General features: G+C 38.3%; 3 protein-coding genes across 3 annotated transcripts; 1 reads left to right on the top strand and 2 right to left on the bottom strand.

Moving 5' to 3' along the window:
• The first annotated feature begins 1,262 nt into the window (after positions 1 to 1,262).
• On the top strand, positions 1,263 to 5,097 carry LOC106387567 (pyrophosphate-energized vacuolar membrane proton pump 1-like). The gene is made up of 7 exons (XM_048738168.1): positions 1,263 to 1,596; positions 1,805 to 2,379; positions 2,831 to 3,210; positions 3,291 to 3,377; positions 3,689 to 4,430; positions 4,501 to 4,560; positions 4,638 to 5,097. The coding sequence occupies exons 1-7, from the start codon at positions 1,338 to 1,340 to the stop codon at positions 4,842 to 4,844; spliced, it is 2,310 nt and encodes a 769-aa protein (XP_048594125.1). The 5' UTR covers positions 1,263 to 1,337; the 3' UTR covers positions 4,845 to 5,097.
• Positions 4,927 to 6,561, bottom strand: LOC106387566 (ATP synthase gamma chain 2, chloroplastic-like). The gene has a single exon (XM_013827447.3). The coding sequence runs from the start codon at positions 6,307 to 6,309 to the stop codon at positions 5,170 to 5,172; it is 1,140 nt and encodes a 379-aa protein (XP_013682901.2). The 5' UTR covers positions 6,310 to 6,561; the 3' UTR covers positions 4,927 to 5,169.
• A 61-nt stretch (positions 6,562 to 6,622) lies between these two features.
• Positions 6,623 to 12,908, bottom strand: LOC106387568 (mediator of RNA polymerase II transcription subunit 15a). The gene is made up of 12 exons (XM_013827449.3): positions 12,669 to 12,908; positions 12,239 to 12,359; positions 11,996 to 12,107; positions 11,694 to 11,811; positions 10,179 to 11,594; positions 10,008 to 10,078; positions 9,717 to 9,791; positions 8,123 to 9,430; positions 7,653 to 7,997; positions 7,360 to 7,566; positions 7,180 to 7,268; positions 6,623 to 7,072 (listed from the first exon to the last, which is right to left on the bottom strand). Exons 2-12 carry the CDS (start codon positions 12,349 to 12,351, stop codon positions 6,865 to 6,867), a joined length of 4,062 nt encoding a protein of 1,353 aa, XP_013682903.2. The 5' UTR covers positions 12,352 to 12,359; positions 12,669 to 12,908; the 3' UTR covers positions 6,623 to 6,864.
• Between the last annotated feature and the right edge of the window lie 3,954 nt (positions 12,909 to 16,862).

Genomic DNA, 16,862 nt, shown 5'->3' with positions numbered 1-16,862 from the left:
AACCGATTACACTCTAAATCGTGATTGAATGATAGACGCCCTAATGTCAGCCACATAACTTGGAAATATTTTTATTATGCGATAATTTTCCTGATTCATTAGCAAAAGGGAACAAAAGATAAAGCATGAGTGGTCACTACTACTCACTCATGCAAGAAAAGTAAATAATGCTAACAAAAAATAATTAAGATAGTTTTTTTTATTAAAAAAAAAGGGTATGTATCCGATTGGAGGGTTGCACACCATTCAACACACATCCACCACTATATCTTGCTCGTCAAAACATATTTATATTCTTAAAAAGAAAAACAATTCTATTCTTGCTCTACATTACGGTGTGGTGCATGGTGTCTTGTTATACGTCTCCCTCGTATGAAGATGAAATAAATAATAAAAGATCCGGAATCAAACCTAATCGAACAAATGCCAACATAAATTTAGTACAACGTCGAATCAAAGATAAAACGAATATCTTCGAATGTTCTTTCTATACGTTGCTTAATTTAGTACAACGTCAAACTTAAACCTACTGTAGAATCGATTCCCATAAAACGAATACGAGTTTTAGTCTTTTCTTAAAAAAAAAATTAATACGCTCGATATTTTATTCTGTACAAAACTGAAATACTATTGACTATCTATTCCATTTCATCCTAATCATCAAAGCATCAAATCATACTATGTACACTGAATCCCCCCCTCCCCCTTTTGAAAATTACTATGATGAGAATCTAATTTGTCCAAACACACTCGATAAGGTAAAATAATTATTTTCCATAAATACTCGAATATACCATAGTAAAATGGCTAAATGATTTGATGATTACGATAAAAAGAATAATTTTCCATGAATACAATGCAATTTCCCTTGATAAAGCCTAAATCATGCACCTAACTCATTATTTAATTTCAATCAGTCAAAATAAAGAAAACTAATTAGTAGTAGTAGTATTTACCAATTATCAACTAGACAATAATTACTCCACGATCGAATGGAATGTTAACGTATTGATGATGCACACGTAGCCGTTGTTTTAAGCTCTAAAATCAACGGCGAGAATTGGCCAATGGCGTTCGTGTCTGAAACAACTGACTGAAACGAGATCTGTGTTCAGACAACTTGCATCGTCACATCCACGCGCCTTCTTATCAAAAACATTTTTAAAAAAATCACAGGGGGTGTAGCGTAAATAACGGTGTAACTAACCGTACTGGATTCAGACTTTCGTAGTGTTATAAAAACGACACGGCATCATCATCACTTGTTTAAAGTCTCTCATCTCTCTTCTCATCGAATCACTTCCCATCTCTCTCTCTCTCTCTCGAGCTTATCTTCGATGGTGGCGTCAGCTTTTCTCCCGGAGCTCTGGACGGAGATCCTCATTCCCGTTTGCGCGGTGGTCGGCATCGCTTTCTCTCTCTTCCAATGGTTCATCGTCTCTCGCGTGAGAGTCTCCGCTGACCAAGGCGCGTCGTCGTCTTCCTCAGGAGGTTCGAAGAATGGCTACGGAGATTACCTTATCGAGGAAGAGGAAGGTGTTAACGACCAAAGCGTCGTCGCCAAGTGCGCCGAGATTCAGACAGCAATCTCCGAAGGTAAAGAGATCTCGTGAAACTTTGATTCAGATCTCACGTTTGTTTCTTTAGATCTGGCTATGTTTCATTCTCCTAGGTCCTGTAATGATAAGTACGTTTTGGAACTTAACAGAATCTTGTCTTGTCGGAAAAGTGAATAACTTTTTTTTTTCTTTTTGCTTTAAAGTGAAATAACTTTGTGATCTGATTGGTGTGTGTTTGGATACAGGTGCAACTTCATTCCTATTCACGGAGTCCAGATACGTTGGCGTCTTCATGGTGATCTTCGCCGCTATTATCTTCGTCTTCCTCGGCTCTGTGGAAGGATTCAGCACAGAGAACAAGCCTTGCACCTACGACGAGACCAAAACCTGCAAGCCTGCGTTAGCCACCGCAGCTTTCAGCACCATTGCTTTCGTCCTCGGTGCGGTCACCTCTGTGCTCTCTGGTTTCCTCGGCATGAAGATTGCCACTTACGCTAACGCTAGAACCACTTTGGAAGCTAGAAAGGGCGTTGGGAAGGCTTTCATTGTTGCGTTCAGGTCCGGTGCTGTGATGGGTTTCCTTCTTGCTGCTAGTGGTCTATTGGTGCTTTACGTTACTATTAATGTGTTCAAGATCTATTACGGTGATGACTGGGAAGGTCTTTTTGAGGCTATTACTGGTTATGGTCTTGGTGGGTCTTCCATGGCTCTCTTTGGCCGTGTTGGTGGTGGGATCTACACTAAAGCAGCTGATGTTGGTGCTGATCTTGTCGGTAAAATCGAGAGGAATATTCCAGAAGATGATCCAAGGAACCCAGCTGTAAGTACATCTTTTCACTGTGCATGATAAGAGTCTAGATCTTCGGTTTTCAATTTTTGGGTTCTAGAGACTTGGGAACCTATCAGTAACTAACAAAAATTGGTTCGATTTGGGTTTTGGTTCTGGGTTATTTTGGTTTTGGTTTTTCCTGGTAATTTCAGATAATATGGGAAAAATAGCATTTTCTAAGATATTTGATTATTTAGAAACTACATATAATTGATATTTTAAGGATATAATCTTGTATTGTTAAGATTTGGGTACCTATTTGGTTTTCAGTTACAGTTCGGGTTCGGTTTTAGAGATATATGATTCATTTTTCGGTTTCAGTTATTTCGGTTCGGTTTTAGAGATACATGATTTATTTTTCAGTTATTTCGGTTTGGTTCTTCTGGATAAATGTACCCTCCTTTGCTTTTTTTTCATCTTAATTTTTTCGGTTATGTTACAGGTTATTGCTGATAATGTGGGTGACAACGTTGGTGACATTGCTGGTATGGGATCTGATCTCTTTGGGTCATACGCTGAAGCATCATGTGCTGCACTTGTTGTTGCTTCCATCTCCTCCTTTGGAATCAACCATGATTTCACTGCCATGTGCTACCCGTTGCTCATCAGCTCAATGGGAATCTTGGTTTGTTTGATCACAACTCTCTTCGCCACCGACTTCTTTGAGATTAAGGCTGTTAAGGAAATTGAGCCAGCGTTGAAGAACCAGCTTATCATCTCTACCGTTATCATGACTGTTGGTATTGCTGTTGTCTCATGGGTTGGCTTGCCTTCTTCCTTCACCATCTTCAACTTTGGAACACAAAAAGTCGTTCAGAATTGGTAAGAACCCTTCTCTTCCTGCAGTTGTGGATGAATAAGGTGTATTATTCTAATTGTGTGTCGAAATTTTGGATTTCCAGGCAGCTATTCCTGTGTGTTTGTGTTGGTCTTTGGGCTGGACTCATCATCGGTTTTGTCACTGAGTACTACACTAGCAACGCATACAGGTAAGAAACTACTTTCACCATATTTGATTTCTCATGTCTCAAAAATGATGAATGTTAAGTAAGTTTTAGTATTAAGTATAATTTTTTGTGATTATCTTTTCCATAATTCTAAACTAATAAAAATTTAGTAAATGTAATTAATTTTTAGAAAGTCACAATTAATCATTTTTAGTTGATAAAAATGCATTGCTAATACAAAATTTTTAAATCTTTTTGAAACATTTTTTTCCTAAAACATCCATTTTTTTTTGAAACGAGGAAGTAACATTCCAGCTAGTAGGAGAAACTCTAATGTCCTCGTGTTCTTGCAGCCCTGTGCAAGATGTTGCAGATTCATGCAGAACCGGTGCAGCCACCAATGTTATATTCGGCCTAGCTCTCGGTTACAAATCCGTCATCATTCCAATCTTTGCCATTGCTGTCAGTATATTCGTCAGTTTCAGCTTTGCTGCTATGTACGGTGTTGCCGTTGCTGCTCTAGGGATGCTCAGTACCATCGCAACCGGTTTGGCGATTGATGCTTACGGTCCCATCAGTGACAACGCTGGTGGTATTGCCGAAATGGCTGGAATGAGCCACCGCATCCGCGAAAGAACCGATGCTCTTGATGCAGCTGGAAACACCACTGCTGCTATTGGAAAGGGATTCGCTATTGGCTCTGCTGCGTTGGTCTCTTTGGCTCTGTTCGGTGCCTTTGTGAGCCGTGCAGGAGTCCACACCGTAGATGTTTTGACACCAAAGGTTATCATTGGCCTTCTTGTTGGTGCAATGCTTCCTTACTGGTTCTCGGCTATGACGATGAAGAGCGTGGGAAGTGCGGCGCTTAAGATGGTTGAAGAAGTTCGCAGGCAGTTCAACACTATTCCTGGACTCATGGAAGGTACCGCGAAACCTGACTACGCCACTTGTGTCAAGATCTCCACTGACGCTTCTATTAAGGAGATGATTCCTCCTGGTTGCCTTGTTATGCTCACACCTCTCATTGTTGGTTTCTTCTTTGGTGTTGAGACTCTCTCTGGTGTTCTCGCCGGCTCTCTTGTCTCCGGTGTTCAGGTATGATCTTTATGTGAATAACTAAATGTACTTAAAACATATGCTCATTAATGTTCATGTGTATAAACAGATTGCCATCTCTGCATCTAACACTGGTGGTGCTTGGGACAACGCTAAGAAGTACATTGAGGTACATAACTGATTAATCATATAGCTCAAGTCAAATCATTTTAAGAGAAACCTTAAAGCATTGAGAATTGTTTTCAGGCTGGTGTATCAGAGCACGCGAAGAGTCTTGGACCAAAGGGCTCAGAGCCACACAAGGCAGCTGTGATTGGAGACACCATTGGAGACCCATTGAAAGATACTTCAGGACCTTCGTTGAACATCCTGATCAAGCTCATGGCTGTTGAGTCTCTCGTCTTTGCTCCCTTCTTTGCCACTCATGGTGGTATCCTGTTCAAGTACCTCTAAACTCAACTCTTGAGTGAAGAAGAAAGATGATGATGAAGATGGATTCAAAGCCTCTTTTTTACCATTCTTGTTTTGTTTTTGCGTAGGTGTTAAAAACTTTTTTCGTTTGTTGATGAGGCTCATTTAAAGAACCAAACCAAATGATGCTTCTCTCTCTTTTTGTGCTGTCTAGATTTTAGAAATCCAACAAGTACTTGAGTATTGTTTTGGTCTTCGAGACAAATGAGATTTAAGTATCAGTCTTTTGTCGGTATTAGATGATGTCTTTATTCTTCCATGAGACTGTTACACAAACAAGAAATGGTTTAACACAAATATACTCTAACTAAGTCCCTCTAAGAGCTTCCGCTCCAGCAACAATCTCTAACAACTCTCCAGTGATCTTAGCCTGTCTCTCCCTATTATAAGCAACCGTCAGACTCTTCTTCAACTCAACAGCATTATCCGTCGCATTACTCATAGCACTCATCCTCGACGCCAGCTCACTCGCCAAAGACTCCTGCAACGCCCTCAGAATCTGACTGTTCAAATACAAAGGCATCATCGCGTCGAGAATCTGAACAGGATCCTGCTCAAACTGCATCAACGGCGAAATCTCAGGCCTCTCAACCTCAACTTTCCTCCTCTCCACAGAAAGCTTCCCGTCTTTACTCGTCAGCCTAAACATCTCATCCTCCATAGCGTCAACACACACTCCTTCCACGTCACAAGACTCTCCTTTCATCGCCAACGGTAACAGAGTGTGGATCACAGGATCAGATTTCACTAAAGACACGAACTTTGTGTAGACAAGCTCGACCTTATCCACCTCCTCGCTCACAAACAATGAGAACACGTCATCAGCGATCACTTGAGCTTCTTTAGCCGTGGGGTAAACGCCTCCTCCTTGGATACATTTATCCACTTCCACGTCATCTCTTCTGCTAAAATACGCGTTCCCTTTCTTCCCCACGCTTACCACAACGCACTCTATCCCTCTCTGCTTCAACTCATCAACACGTGAATTAGCTTTCTTGATCACTGCGTTGTTGAAACCGCCGCACAAGCCTTTATCGCCGGTGACGACGACTAAAGCGACTCTCTTTACGGGCCTTACGTTGCTCAGAGGGAAGTCGACGTCTTCCAATTGAGCGCATTGGTTGATCGAGTGGAGGATCCCGACGAGGGCTTCGGTGAAAGGTCTGCAATTGATGACGGCTTCTTGAGCTCGGCGAACCCTGGCTGCTGCCACGAGCTTCATCGCTTCTGTGATCTTTTGAGTGTTCTTCACGGTGTCGATTCGTTCTCGCAGCTCGCGGATTCCGGCTCGGATTTGGAGTGAGGGTGACGGAGATCTCGAGGGGAATCGATCTGGGCTTCGTCGTGGGTTTAGTGTGGGGAGGAAAGTGATGGACTTTGAGGTGGAAAGGGGTTTTGAGTTCGTAGGAGACGACAAGAGCCATGAGGTCGAGATCGAACCTGTCATTTTCGTTTTGGGAAGACGAGAGATTTGAGAGGTTTAAGGTTTGATCCTCTTTGGGGGAGATAAGTGTAGAGAAAGAGAACTTCAGGGCTCTTTTTGAAATTATAATGTTTTACGAGGGCCTTATTATAAAAACATAGAAGCTATCCTTTAACGCTAAAAGCAAATGTTTAGTTGTAATGCGGTTTACTGGCAAAGATAACAGAGCAGAAGCTGCTCAACAATGGTGTCTTTGTTCCCATGAAAGACTATCATCATCATCTTAAATTATAAGTCGTAGAGTTTGGTGGATTTTGATAAAGAACAAACATCCCCATTAAGAACATTCATTGATACAGAACATGATTGAAAAATATTCAGTTATACAACATATAAGCTTTTGACTTATAGATAAAGCTCCCAATCATATCGTTGGAAGATACAAACTTATACTATACAACAAGCGGTTGGCAACGTGGGATTTTCTACAGTTTATGACATGATTTAAATACTTTTTGACAACGTGTAAATCACAGAGTTTACCGTTATGGCATATGATGAAAGAGACCCATCAGAGATTCAGGAAGCGGCTACGTATTTCTCCCAAGTACCGTATTTTGAGCTGAAAGTTCCACCACCAAACTGCTGTGCGTACTCGCAGATCACCGTCCGAGCGCAAGCGTCCCATGTCTTGGCTATGTCTTTGAGCGACATAGGCTGTGACAGACTTCTTAGCAAAATGTTGAACCTTGCCATAGCTTTGGATGAGAGGTCCTCGTTCTCTTTGCTGTTCATGAAAGAACCACACCATGTTACGTTATGATCCAGTTTCTTATAGAGATGTTTCTAGAGACATGAGCTGACTTTGGACTATGGTAAAAGTTTTGCGTGTACCTGGTTTCGACCGGGAGTTTATCCAGGAGAGATGGAGAGCCGTTGGGGTAGCTACAAGGTACCAGCAGACGCAGTGGTTGAATAGGAGACTGACAGAAGCACACAACATATTTGAAATAAGGATAATGAAATGATTTCTTTTCCACAGAATCTTAACGATATAACCATGCTAATGCTTACCATTTGGGTTGATGAGAGATGAGCCTTCAAGGCTGGGCTGAGAGAAACAGCTATAAACGAAAATTTTACTGTTGTTCCCTCACACCCTTTCCTTGCTGTTGCTGCCTCACTAGGATCAGCAGCATCTTCATCATCACTAATCTCAACAACTGTATCTATCAGCCGCTGGTTTATTTCCTTGATTTCCTCCAAAAGGGCATGATCGGTCTGCAGTCCAAGATTGAGTCCTCAATATGTTTAAAATTGAAACATTGTGCTTCTGAAACTAAGGGAAGTCTAACTAAAAACCATACCTCAGTTCTTGCCTTCTTGCCATCTGAAGTCGCAGTAGATTCCAGATCAGATGTTCCCGAACATGCAAACTGCTTGTAGTTGTCACCAACGCTTCCTTCTAATGAAGAAACGCTTAATGGCATCGCGGTTGTGTGACGCTTCATTTTCTTGGTCGCCATCATTCCCTCTTGCGTCATGAAGTTTCTTGCTTGGAGACGACACTTAGTCATTGCAACCAAGTCCTCGCCAACTGAAGCTCTTGAACCGTTTCCTGGGGCTGAACCAGCTATCCTATCAACCATGCTTACAACAGATCCGATGTCACTTACTGCAGAAGAAAGCGCTTGTGGTGAGATGGACTTCACCTGAAAAACAACAGAAAGCATACATCAGTGACCAGAACAATGTTTCTACTACAAAAGAGAGATGGCAGCGATAACGCTCTCCTGTTGCAATATATAACCTTCAAAAGTTAGTAATTGTTACTTACCACTCTGATAAGGCGTTCCATAGGCAGCTCAGTCCCACTTGGTTTTCCAGATGTACTTATCAAGGGATTTAAATTATTTCCATCAGGAGTAATAAACTCCTGAAGGAGAGGAGAGGCAGAGATCCCTGGAGTGCCAATCGCAAGGGACTGAACTACACCTTGCATGCCAGTTGCTTGTTGGCGTGCAGTATTTCCCATTGACAACGAAGAAGCTCCAGAAGGTTTCTCAGAGTCAACTTGCATAGGGGACGGTGCCAAGGGGGTTGAAGGAGATGGGACAATAAAAGGGGAGTTTGCAGGTTGCAATGGAGTTCCCGTCTTGTTGACAGATGACATCGCAATTTTCTGGTCGATCTGAGGAGACAGATGTTGTTGTATCATCTGAGGAGATTGACCTTGCATAAGTTGAGGCGACGTAACAGGGAGCTGGGATCCTGGTTTTAACTGTTGAAGGGGATAGCTAGGACGCTGACCTTGCAGAGAATGTTGCTGAAACATCCCACGGCCGGCATTCATTCCCTGCCTCGCTGTCGAATCATTCATATCATTTTGCGCTACTTGCTGTCTTGCTTGTAGCTGTTGCTGCTGCTGCTGAATTATCTGCTGCTTTAGCTGCTGCTGCATCTGGCGCTGTTGAAACTGCTGTTTGAACTGCTGCGTCATTTGTTGATCTTGCTGTTGCTTCATGTGTTGTTGCTGAAGCAAACTGGAACTTAACTGGGTTTGATTAACATTAGACTGTAGTGTGCTTAACCCACTTTGAGCAGATGCAGAACTGTTATTTACTTGTTGTTGTTGAGAAGTATTTTGTTGCATGGATCCCATGGCAATCTGCTGGCCATTATTCAGTGCATTTCCTTGGCCTGACTCTAGACTAGAAGCTGGCATGGAACTGGGAATGTTCTGCTGTGGAGCTGAAACTCCAGGACGAGATGATAGAAGACTGTTCTGCATATTTGTCAGACTACTCTGTTGTGCCCTTTGCCCAGAAGAACCCGGCATGCTCATTGATTGCATCTGCGGATTTGCTTGACTATCATGAGACTGATCTTGAACGTTCTGGGATTGTTGTTGCTGCATGGGCTGCATCTGAGATTGCGGAAGCTGCCCTTGCTGTACGGGTTTCCTCGGTCTGTGCATATTTAAGAAAGTTATAATCTGCTTCTCATAAAAAGTCACCTTATCCTTTAATGCAGGCACGATATTGGTCTTTGAAACGGATAGGAATTGTATCATTCGCTCCAACATTGTCTTGAATTGTTTCAATTTCTCAAACTGCTCTGATCTTTGTTGCTGTGGAAGAGAATCCTGCTCGAGAGAAAACAAAAGGATGGTCAACAAGAAAAGAAACAATCAAATAGACGCAAGCTATCACGTTTGTGGGTTAGGAAAGAAACACAGATATCCGATATTACTTTCTAGGGGGCGGTCAGTAAGAATATGAGTCACAAGCGCATTTTTTTACTAAATGGACAACAAGATTCTAAAGTTGTATGACTTCTTTTGCAATATCGAACTAATTTTGCAATGAATTCATTAGGTACTTGCTAGTTGCTACTATTTCGAAGTATTTATAAATGCAAACAATACTTACTTGCTGCAACTTGGCTGTAACTCTCTGATAGATTTCATTAAGATCTGGCAAGTACGCCTCTTTCATTGTTTTGATCTGCAAAAGACGAGCAATATGGTCATACGATTTACTCATGCAGAGATATGTATGTTAGATCGACTGCCTTGTTGCATCTATCTCTTAGAGATTTAATAAGCGTGGACAGAATTGGTGAAGGTATAGCAACCTATTGCTATCTACCTCAAATACTTCTGGGTGCTGACATCAAGACTAAGAAGCCGAAACATTACCAACTTAAAAAGAGAAAATTACCTTCTGGAAAGCCTCCTCTTGCCAATCAACTCCGTTTGCATTTTCCGTCTGTGCCGTCGAGTCAAGCGATGCTAAATTTAATAAAAATGGGGTTTGTTCAACATTAGATCCAGCTTATAGATGATGAAAAAATATAAGAACTAAAGTATTCACAAGGATGCAAAAACATACATGATGGCATCTCTGGAAGGGCTCTTTGGGATTGATATAGTTGTCTCTGGTGGTCCACGACATTTTGAGGTGGAAGCAGGGAACCTGTGACTTGCCCTGAAGATTGTAGCCTTTGTTGCACATCCTGTTGTAGCACATTAGGTTGCTGTTGCAAACCTAACTGATGATGCGACTGAAGGGGCATCATCTGCTGTTGGGATGGTTGATTCTGTGACTGTTGGCCCTGAGAAGGAAACAAGCCATGGCCAGCCTGATGGGTTCGTTGCATCCCCGTTGGCTGTGATAACATGTGCACCGACTGCTGGTTAGTCTGCAAGTTCGAATTGCCAACCTGGGAATTGAGTAACTGTTGTTGTGGTTGCTGCAATCCGGTAACATTGCTTTGCTGCAATCCGGTAACATTGCTTTGAGTGCCCAGTGGTTGCTGTTGCGTAGCCTGAAGGCTGTTTTGTTGAGACATCAATTGCTGGGCCGGTGGCTGCTGCTTATGCTGCAGCGGTTGCTGCTGCTGTTGCATGTTCATCATATTATTTTGTTGGTTCAGTAACCTTTGCTGATGTTGCTGCTGCTGCTGCATATCCCCAACAAGATGCTGTCCCATCATCTGCTTCTGTTGGATGCCTGAGCTGTTTGCAGCTTGTTGCCGTATCATTTGGGATTGCTGCTGTTGTAGAGGAGAAATTGACTGCTGCGGCAATGAAGTTTGCTGCTGATGGATTCCAGAGGCTTGTTGTGATTGCGGATGTTGCCTTAGCAGCGAAGATTGATGCTGACGAAGCATAGCCTGTGTCGTAGTCTGCTGCCCAGGTAATTGGGGACTTGATTGCTGATTTGTGTGGAGACCCTGTAGAGGAGCTGAGCTCACAGAGGAGGCCTGGGTCGCAGATGTTGGAATACCAGACTGTTGAGACGAATGCATTTGATTGGGCTGCATCACATTTTGTTGTTGCTGCTGTTGTTGTATGTGTGATGGCAAAAGCGAACTGGGATTAGGAACATTCCCTGACTGAAAATTCTGCTTGAGAAGTTGCTGCTGTAGCTGTTGCTGATATAAATATTGTGCACTCTGTGGCTGCTGCTGCTGCTGCTGCTGCTGCTGCTGTGAAGACATAGTATGCGGCCTGCCCAGCATCTGCCTTTGGGATCCAGGAAACATATTCGATGAAAGGCCATGTTGCCCAGATGAATCTTGCAACATTCCGGCTACATTTTGCATATTGGAATTCTGGTTCACAACGCTTGCGACGTTATTATGGGTCATGGAAGAAACCGGCGGCATGGAGGATGGTAAAGCAGAAGAACCCATCATTCCAGAGGCTGTATTGTTCTGCATGGTTTGTGGCAGCAACGGCTGAGGTGCTTGAGATTGATTGTTTGGTAACGTTCCCGGAAGAAGGTTCCCTTGATTGGTGGGTACTATTCAATGAAAGGTTAAACAGCATAAAATTAGAGAAACAGTCATAAAAAAAACGAATAAACAGAGTTAAGAAAAACATGCTTGACAATTGTGATTACATGAATCCATAGATGTGCCATTATTAGCGGTAGGGATAGTTGAGGAAGAGCCAGCTTGATTTTGCGATTTAGTCTCCATAGTCAGCATCTTCATGGATATTTTCCTAAGGTAATCAGTCTGAAAGTCGAAATTAAAGTAAATCAGGAAGGTATAGAAGGATTTCGTCTCTACAGTCAACATATATATGGTATAAGCTTTCCAGGTACTAAAAGTCGCTCTTTTCCATGTTGCGGAGTGCATAGCCTCACAAATCTCAACATTTACCAAACACTAACCAAATATCGAGCAGCCTATTAATTACCTGGTTAACAGCACCGCTGAAAATTTTCTCCTCGAATCTGGCAGCAATTCTCCTGAGCTCGTTAATCCCTTCTGGTCCAGAGTATGGAAGGTGCTTCTTTAGTGTTTCCATTCTACGCAAGTGGCAAGTAAATAAGTAGGAAAAAAACAGAATTATTAGTCAAGTAACTATTAAAACCATATCATCCTTGTATTTCTGATGAAAAAACTTTGACAGAGACATAACACCAGTATTAAAGCTTACATCTTGTTGACAATCTTCTGGCGTGAATCAGGTGGCAATTGAGCTCTCCAGTCACCTGTTTCCATGGCAGGATCTCCACTTGGAAGGGAAGGCCTCCAATTGTTATTATCCATCAAGTGTCCTACACGTTTACAAGCCATGAAGAGCAAAAAATAGTAAGCATAGACTTATTATAACTCAATCAAGACAAAGTAGAACCCATCATTCCACACTAAATGGATTAGAATCAGCAGAATCTTGCTCAATCATCATCAACATCAAAACCAACTCTTTTGTTTCCTGCTCGTAGCACAAAGCTCAAGTAACAACATATCACAAAACGCGAATCCAGGAAAAGCAAATAAGCATACTCAATCACACCAACAAAGTTCATCTGTGCTCAATCGAGAACCACCAAGGGAATCGAAAAAGCGAGATTCGAAAATTTCACCTCAAATTCAGAGCCTAACGAGGCGATTTCGCGATTGGGGGTGACGGTTGCTCCGGCGATTACAGCTTGATTGAGAAATGGGTTTTTTTGGGAGCTGGATTTAGGGTTTAGCTTGATTGAGGAATGAATTTGAGTGATATATAAGATCTGGACAAACGCTGAGGAAGGAAACTTCTTTGTCTCAACTCTTTTAAAGCATACCAATTAGGAATATTTGCAAAATAAATGAATTTTTTTTAGGGACATTTGCTAAAACCAACCCAAATATTCAAGTCAAATGTAAAAGTGTACCCCACTTTCAGTCAAATGCAAAACCAACCTAAAAGAGTAGTGAAAGTACTATTTCACCCTTATGACCAAACAAAAAACATAAATGTATTTTACGTTTCTATCCTTTGGAAGTCTACACGTAATAAAAGAAGTCTACATATATATAGACTTCCTACGAAGTCTACTTTATAGACTTGTTTTGTAGTCTACACTCTAATTTGGTCTACTAATTTAATTTTGAAAATGTATAAAAATAATTATTGTGATATTTTTAATTAATCATCAATATAATGGATAATATGAAGTAAATAAATTAAAATTTCATATAATCGAACAATTTTGAAGAATATATACTAATTTGGTTATCATGTGCTAGACTATGTTCATAGTTTAGAAACAAAAGGTTCTAACATGTTATGTCTTTTAGTAGTTGATTTCATAGGGTTAGATTTTAGATTTTGTTTTTTTTTTGTTTTATTAACTTAAATCTGCATATTAATGTTTAGTAGTTTATATTTTGTATAAATGAGACTTTTTGATTATCAAGCAAAACATTTAGGGTTTGATATTTGTGGTTTAGGGTTTCGTAGACCTACAATAAAGTCTATTTATCTGAAGACGTCTTTTTCAGTCTATATTTTTCAATTTGTTTTACAAAAAATCATTATATTTAAACTAAGTTAAGTTCCTTAAGAATAAAAAAGTGAAATCATATACTATAACTATTAAAAAATAAAGAAATAAATTTAATAAATCATATATTAAAATTATTAAAATAATAAAGAATAAACAACAATAATTAAATTATTATAGTAGACTTCCAAAAAGGTCTACTATGTTATAGTAAGATCTACTCCAAAATTTTAATTTTAGTAGACTTCAAACGAAGTCTACAGTATCGTAAATTTTAACCTAGTTACATTTTTGTCTCCCTATATAAACAAAATTTATTCAATCTCTCTCTAAAGTGGCTGCACAAGTTCTTAAAACTCTCTCCCTTCTCTCTAAAACTTTCTCTCTTCTCTCTAAAATTCTCTCAATTGTTTCTAAATCTCTCTCATTATCTTCTTTCTCTCTAAAATTTTCTCAAGTCTTTCTCACAATATTTTCTTGTCATTTTAGATATTATGATTCATGGTTTTCATCTTCTCCTTTAAAAAATGTAAGTTTTAGATCTATAGATTTTAAATGTGTATTTTATGTTTATTTCTCACAATATTATCTTTTTTTGGTAGGTATTATCACTCATGGATTTCATCATCTCCTCTAAAAATGTAAGTTTTAGATTAATAGATTTTAAATATGTATTTACATGTTTATATTCAAATAAATTTATAGATCAAGCTCTCTACATTAATTTGCTACTAGTTTACCTTATAAATTATATTATGTAAAGTATTTTCAGATTTAAAATTATTTTCACATTTCAAAATATATAGATTTTTTCAGATCTGAAAATTATCAGACAGTGTAGACTTCTAAAGAAGTTTACTAAAGCTTGCAGACTTCATATGAAGTTTACTAAACCATAAAGTTTAAGCAGACTTCATTGGAAGTCTACAAAAATATGACTTTAATTTTTTTTCTATGTTTTTTAATAATTTTATCTTATTTTGCAGGTATTTTCTTCCATAGTTGTTCTCTTCTCCTCCTAGAAATGTAAGGTTTACATCTATAGATTTAAAATATGTGTTCTAGTATTTATATTCAAATAAAGTTACATATTAAAATTCATATTAATATGTCTTTAATTTATAACTATTTTGTCTATTAAATCATATTTTTAAAAGTTTTTTAGATTTAAACTTATTTCATATTTTTAATGTATTATTTTTCAGATCTATTTTTTTTGATAGAGTAGACTTCATTTGAAATCTACTTAAAACTTACGGCTGGTAGACTTCAAATGAAGTCTACTAGCCTTGAATTTTAAGCAAATTTCATTAGAAGTTTACTCAAATATGATTTTAATTTTTATCTTATTTTTTAAAATTTTATTTTATTTTGCAGGTATTCTCTTCCAATATTTTCAAATCATCTTCCCAAAAATGTAAGCTTTCCATATATTCATTATAAGATATTTTGTGTTTATAATGAACTAAATTTATAGATTCATACATTATCTTTTTGCTTTGTTACAAGGATGACAAAAAACCATTTTTGAAATATTTTCCAGAACAAAGTATTTTCAAATTTTCTAAATGCACACTTTTAAATATGAAAATTTTCCATTAGTGTAGACTTCAACTAAAGTCTACTAAACAATAACTTTACGTAGACTTAATAAAAAGTCTACTAAAATATGATTTTATTTTTTATCTTATGTTTTTCTCATAACTCTATCTTATTTGGCAGGTACTTTTTCCAAGACTTTATTTGAAGCATCAAGATTATGAAAAATCAAACATACTCAAGAATATTTTTAATATATTGCTCTGTAATAACTTTCATAATAAAATATTAATTTTTAAATAATTTTTTAATGCATAATCTATAAACATTGTATTCATTTTTAGTTGTTTTCACTTGTATGATATTATTAATTTTTTGTTAGATATCAATTTTTTCACAAGATCTAACCAACCAAACAAGTAAAACCACCATAAGCTAAAATAATAACTAACACACATGTGAGAAGAAGAAAATCTATACAAAATTTTCCCAAAAATTTTCAAGAATAATACTAATCAAAACAATTTGCAATAAGTATCAAGTGTATAATTATAACACATTAAATTGTGAAATTCATCCAAGACCATTAAAATTTTACTAACATACACTGTAAAATAATTAAATCATGAAAAAATATGATGAATAATACACAAATACACTTTTAATAGAATTTACGACGTAGACTTCAACTGCAGTCTACATTTGTAGATTTACAAAAACGTCTACACTTATTATTTAACATATAGTCAATCCAAATTTTTTTAGTGTATTGGCGCAGGCTTGATACACAAAGGCGTACAAAGTGTGTCTTAGATAACTCGATCAAGTTCCGTACTTGTCGATTATTCGTGACAGGCATAAGAGGAGTATATTCCTATTCGGAGTCATTTGTTTTAAATGATGTTTGGTAAGGAATAGGTTAGCACCATCTTCTCAATTTTGTTGTCCAGATCATAATCTTCTTGTGTCATTTCAAGAAGTTTACCATGTGTACAGCCATCATGCACAAGGAACATTCTTCAACCTTTCCGATTCTTCATCTTTTCGAATATTTTGTCACCCAAAATGTCTTTGGCCCATACTTCACACTCGCTCTAAGTTTCCAACCACATCCTTGAACACGACACTTAGCCACATACAGAGTTTTTGTTGTCTTATATGCTGAAAATGTAAAATTATATTCCACAGTCACCGACTTCAGCTTTGAAACAAGCTCAGCCTTACTAGCAAAACTATAAACGAAGACTTAGAAATACGTCTACAATTATTAGCTAACAACATTGTCAAATCAAATGAATTATACCTTCATAATTATAAAAAAAAAATTATTTTCAAAATCACTCAAACCCATTAGGATTAACTAACACACACTGTCAAACAAAAAAACTAGAAAAAATTTAATGAATAATACACAAATTCACATTTTTATAGATTTTTCTATGAAGACTTAATATTTAGTCTCTGAAGATGTTGACGTTCTTTTCAGTTTACAGACGTAGACTGTCAAATAGGTCTACTCTTTGGGTTGGTTTTTGCAATTGACCATTTTACGGGTTGCTTTCTATAGTTGAATAAAAGTTGTAATTTTGTACATGTAGACTTTCATTTCAGTCTACAATTTAAAAAGGTTACTTTTTGCAATTGACCAGAATTCATCCAAGATTTGACTTTCAGAACTAGACTTCATATGCAGTCTACATGTTTGAATTTTTTTGAAAGAGGTTAGTTTTGCAATTGACCAAGTTTGACTTC

This window comes from Brassica napus, chromosome A8 (assembly GCF_020379485.1).
Source record: "Brassica napus cultivar Da-Ae chromosome A8, Da-Ae, whole genome shotgun sequence".
In the NCBI taxonomy this organism is placed as follows: Eukaryota; Viridiplantae; Streptophyta; class Magnoliopsida; order Brassicales; family Brassicaceae; genus Brassica; species Brassica napus.
Note: the sequence above shows the minus strand (reverse complement) of the source record. Positions and strands in the feature narration are given on the sequence as shown.

Excerpts from the sequence above, each read along its gene's own strand:
- LOC106387567 (XM_048738168.1), top strand. The coding sequence starts at position 1,338 with ATGGTGGCGTCAGCTTTTCTCCCGGAGCTCTGGACGGAGATCCTCATT. Across the intron at positions 3,211-3,290 it reads CAAAAAGTCGTTCAGAATTG|GCAGCTATTCCTGTGTGTTT; the intron begins GTAAGAACCCTT and ends TTGGATTTCCAG. Across the intron at positions 4,431-4,500 it reads CTCTTGTCTCCGGTGTTCAG|ATTGCCATCTCTGCATCTAA; the intron begins GTATGATCTTTA and ends GTGTATAAACAG.
- LOC106387566 (XM_013827447.3), bottom strand. The coding sequence starts at position 6,309 with ATGACAGGTTCGATCTCGACCTCATGGCTCTTGTCGTCTCCTACGAAC.
- LOC106387568 (XM_013827449.3), bottom strand. The coding sequence starts at position 12,351 with ATGGATAATAACAATTGGAGGCCTTCCCTTCCAAGTGGAGATCCTGCC. Across the intron at positions 7,998-8,122 it reads TGGAACGCCTTATCAGAGTG|GTGAAGTCCATCTCACCACA; the intron begins GTAAGTAACAAT and ends GTTGTTTTTCAG. Across the intron at positions 7,567-7,652 it reads GCAAGAAGGCAAGAACTGAG|ACCGATCATGCCCTTTTGGA; the intron begins GTATGGTTTTTA and ends CTTGGACTGCAG.